This window comes from Numida meleagris, unplaced genomic scaffold (assembly GCF_002078875.1).
Source record: "Numida meleagris isolate 19003 breed g44 Domestic line unplaced genomic scaffold, NumMel1.0 unplaced_Scaffold422, whole genome shotgun sequence".
NCBI lineage: Eukaryota > Metazoa > Chordata > Aves > Galliformes > Numididae > Numida > Numida meleagris.
Window position 1 is genome coordinate 59,798 of NW_018364641.1, and position 4,684 is coordinate 64,481.

General features: G+C 66.4%; 1 protein-coding gene across 1 annotated transcript in view; it reads right to left on the reverse strand.

The window, feature by feature from the left end:
- Positions 1 to 4,672, reverse strand: part of ARHGAP35 (Rho GTPase activating protein 35) — a gene marked incomplete at its 3' end in the record, with an annotated part of 9,183 nt that extends 4,511 nt beyond the window's left edge. The window contains 1 exon segment of the mRNA XM_021383575.1: positions 360 to 4,672. Coding sequence (XP_021239250.1) covers positions 360 to 4,217 — 3,858 coding nt within the window.
- Positions 4,673 to 4,684: the final 12 nt, after the last annotated feature.

Consider the following 4,684-nt stretch of genomic DNA (forward strand, 5'->3'; position numbering starts at 1 on the left):
GGAGCTGGGATCCCATTAGGGAAGGAGCTGGGATCCCACTGGGAGCGGCGATGTGATCCCTGGTTTCCCCCCCAACTCACCACAACTCCCCAACCCCGAGTGCATTTGCACCGTCTGGGCGCATCCACCCTCCGGTCCACTGCGGCTCAGGGCTCGTTAGGAGGCACCTTCCTAACGATCTCCCGGAGCCCACCGGGAGGGCGAGCTCACCGGGCTCCAACGCACGCGGTGGGAACGCGGGGGATGGCTTCGGCAGCCAAGGAGACGGGGCGGCCGTGCCGAAATCCCCTAACGAGCCCCGCCAACGAGCAAATCAGCGGTAAACGGCCCCGAAGCGAGCCCGCGGCGCTGAGCCTCACCTTGGTGGTCCGCCGCAGGCTGCGCAGGATGTTCCTCCTCCGCGGGTCCTCCCCGTCGGCCGCCTCATAGGCGATGCCGGCGTTGTCTCCCTTGTAGCCCTGCGAGCTCTGCTCCTCCTCCTTCTTGCGGACGGAGCCCAGCTCGTCGTCGCTGCCCACCCCGAAGCTGCTGCGGTAGGCGGCGAAGCGGCCGAGCCGGGCGCAGCGCGTCCGATAGAGCGCGGGTTTGGCCAGGAGCGAGAGCTTGCGGCCGCCGCGCTCCAGCGAGCTGCTGTCGGCTTCGCTGTCGGAGCCGTTGTTGGCGCCGCCGTTGGGCTGGCTCTTGTTGATGTTGCGGATGGTGATGATCTTGCCCTGGGTGCTGTCGTGGGGCACCGAGTAGATGTTCTCCTCCTCGCTCTTGGGCTTGAGCACGGCGTCCAGCGGCTCGGCGTAATCCGACGGGTCGAAGGCGTCGGCGGGCGGCCAGCTGCCGCACGACACCGATTTCCGCCGGCCCTGCTCCAGGTACGAGAGCTCCCCTTTGCCCAGCTCGAAGGGCACCGGCGGCTTCGGCTTCACCGGCGGAGGCACTTTGCTGTTCAGCTTGCTCTCGAAGGCGCTGACCACCGAGATGAAGGCCAGGCCGTCGTTGCCCTCCAGCTCCACCGAGAGCTTCGAGTGCTCCCGGGGCAGCGCCGCGTCGTCGCGGCAGAAGCCGTACGGCAACGGCTCCGCGTCCTCCTCCGAGTCGGGCGGGTGGGAGTTGCACTGCGGCGAGGCGGCCCGCGGCGATCCCGCCGCCTCCTCGGCCCCGCACGCCTCGGCCGCGTGGTCGTACATGTGCATGGCCTCCACCAGCGTCTTCTTCTCCAGCGCTTCCTTGAAGAAGGCGTGGAAGCTGTCCAGCTTGGGCTGCGCCGGGCCGCACGCCACGGCGGCGAACCTGCCGTCGATCTCCTGCGCGATCTCCTCCCCCTCGGCCACCTGCTCCCGGCTCAGCTCGCCCTCCGGGCCGTCCGCCGCGCCGTCGAGCAGGGCCACCAGCTGCACGGGGACCACGTCCTGCACCTCGCACAGGAAGGCGCGCAGCATGGCCAGCGAGGCGCGCCGCCTGGCCGCGTAGAAGACGACGTAGCCGTGCACCAGGCGGCTCTTGCGCACGCCGAAGGCCGCGTGGTAGGAGAGCAGCGAGAGCTCCACGCGCCGCCGCTGCTGGCCCAGGCTGAGCTCCAGCAGCACGGAGCCGCCGCACGGCGCCGGGCGGCACAGCGGGGACTGCAGGATGGGCGCCAGCAGCTCCTCGGCGCCGGCCGCGTCGCCGCACATGAAGCACATGGCCACGCGCAGCTCGGCGTCCGCCAGCTCCTTGGGCCCCGAGGGCGCCGAGAGGAGGCCCGGGTTCCTCTTGGAGTCCAGCAGCCCCTTCAGCACCTGGCTGATCTGCTTCTCGTTGACGCTGCGCCCGTAGGCGATGCCGGCGGCGGCGGGGTCGAGGAAGACGCACTGCAGCTTGCCGGCGATCTGCTGGCCCTGCTGCACCAGGCTGTGCAGCGTCTCGCCGCCCGCGTCGCCGCGCTTGTTCACCAGCATCAGGGTGAGCGGGAGCTGGGACGGGTGCGTCTCCCTACGGCCCGCCGCGCTCTTCTCGATGCTCTCCACCACGTAGGAGAGCGATTCCTTGGAGTTGTAGAGGCAGAGGCAGCCGTGGGGCTGGAAGGTGGGCGTCTGGAAGGCGTTGACGGGCAGCCGCACGTTGCCCTCGATGGGCCGCAGCGACAGCTCGTACATCTTGCCCTCGATGACGTACTTGTCGTCGTTGGTGCACAGCGCCCGGATCTCGTTGGCCAGCTCGCGGGCCAGGCCGTCCTTGCCCAGGATCACCAGGTTGATGCGGTCGACGTTGGGCTCCGGGACCAAGTTCTTCTGGTTGCGCTCGGCCGGGCGGGCGGCGCGGGAGCCCAGGAGCTGCTCGACGCGCGAGTCGACGCAGAGCGGGCAGCTGGGGCACGTCTCCTTGGTGGGGTGGTAGACGAAGTGGATGTGCTTGAGGATGAGGGCGTCGCGCTCCGCCTGCAGCTTCTGCAGCGCCTTGAAGCGCTGCTCCTCGCCCAGCACCTCCTGGATCACCCCCATCTTCTCCTTGCTGGGCTTGGCGTCCAGCTCCAGCTCATAGAAGAGCTCCGAGTACTCGAGGAGCAGCTCCTGGAACTCCTCCTTGGCCCGCTCGATGATGCGCTTCTGGTGCCGGCCGTAGATGTCCATGTAGACCGGCTCCTCCAGCCACATGTAGAAGTCCTCGTTCATGATGAAGCTGCGCGCTTCCTCCCAGGGCTTGCCGGGCGTCACGAAGGGCGAGGCCTCCAGGTTCTCCTGGAACGCCCTCCGCATCTCGGCGCGCTTCCGCTCGTTGCGCAGCCGCTCCAGGTGCGCCTCGTAGAGCTGCTCGGCCGCCGGCGTCTCCAGCACGTCGAAGGGGATGCGCTCGGCGTCGGCGCTGTCCACGTGGCTCGTGGCGTCCCACGGCGTCTCCTCCAGGACCACGAACCACCGGGAGAAGTCCGCCTTCCCCTCCAGCAGCCGCCGCGCCTTGGCGCAGCTCAGCTGGTCGATCTCGTCCAGGCTGGGGACCAGCGCGTCCAAGGCCTGCGGGAGCAGCGCCAGGTACGCCCGCCTCCTGCGCTCGATGTGCTCCTGCTTCAGGCGCTGCACGTGCTGCAGGAAGAGCTTCCTGGCCTTGGGCGTGCCCTCCAGGTACACGTAGTCCTGGTACTCGGGTGCCGGCTGCATCTTGCGGCTGACGGCCGCCCACGTCTCGTTGTGGCTCTTGACGACGCGGCTCACCAGCCACTCGTACTTGTCCTTGGCGGCCGCGATCTGCTGGCTCTGCTGCTTCAGCGCCTCGAAGTAGGGGATGATCTTGGTCTTCCCGCGGCTCTTGTCCACCAGCTGCACCAGCGTGCCGAAGGCCAGCTCCACGTTGACGTTGGAGCGCGCCGACGTCTCCACCACCTGCAGGTTCTTCTTGCCCAGGGCGAAGGCGTGCGCGTCGCGGATGTAGCGCTCCACGCCCTCGTCGCACTTGGTCAGCACCACCACGATGGGCTTCTTGGTCTTGGCCAGCTGGTTGTAGAGGTTGGAGACGAACTTCAGCTGCTCGTCGAAGTTGCGGTTCATCCCCCGGCTGACGTCGATGCAGAGCAGGAAGCCGTCCACCAGCAGCTTCCCGTCCGGCATCTGCTTCTGCTCAAAGTCCTGCTCCAAGCCGAGCTGGTCGGTGCAGAAATACATCAGCTTCTCGGCCGACGCCAGCTTGGTGGCCGCGGCGCGCTTGATGTAGGGCTGCAGCGCGGTGCTGCGGTGCGGCTGGAACGTCTGGTCGTCGATGAACTCCGTCTGCTCCACCACGTGCGCCCGGCATTCCGCGCACTCCTCCAGCGAGCGCACCACCTCCCCCCAGTAGAGGAAGTGGTCGTTGTTGACCACCCGCCCCCCGAAGTCGCTGGTGCTGAGCACCGACGTGTGGTCCAGGTGGAACTCGTCGGCGCTCGGCCGCACGAAGCGGTTGCAGAGGCACGACTTCCCCACGCCGCACTGCCCCTTCTCCTTCTCCGTCCCGGATAATCCCACCACGCTAATGTTGTAGGTGGGGATGCGGGCATCTTGCTTCCTCGCCATCATCATCGTCGTCCGCGCATCCTGTCCCAAGCCCTGCCCAGAGGATCGCCGGCAGCGGGGATGGGCGCTGGGGAAGGGGCTCACGGCGACGGCGGCGTCCCCATGGCCGGGGGGCGGCTCAGGGATGGCGGGGGGACGGCGCCGGGCGGCCGAGGGGGGACCCTGGGGGAGAGAAAGGAGAGAAAGGAGAATCAGCGCCATGGGACGGGAGGGATTCTGCCGGAATTCTGGCACAAGAGCGCTGAAAATGGGAACAATTCTGCACTAAGGTCGGAGGCATGGGGCTGCGGGATGGGAACTGGGCTGAAAATTGATGTAATTCTGAGTAATTCTGACATAACTGTGCTGAAAATGGGCACAATGCTGCAGTAAGGTCGGAGTATGGGGCTGCGGGATGGCAACTGGGCTGAAAATGGGCACCATGCTGCCACAATTTTGATCTAATTGTGCTGAAAATGGGCACAATTCTGCAGTAAGGTCGGAGCATGGGGCTGCAGGATGGGAACTGGGCTGAAAATTGATGACATTCTGCCGTAATTCTGACATAACTGGGCGGAAAATGGGCATCATCCTGCCATAATTCTGATCTAATTGTGCTGAAAATGGGCTCAATTCTGCAATAAGATCTGAATGTGGGGCTGCAAGATGGGAACTGGGCTGAAAATGGG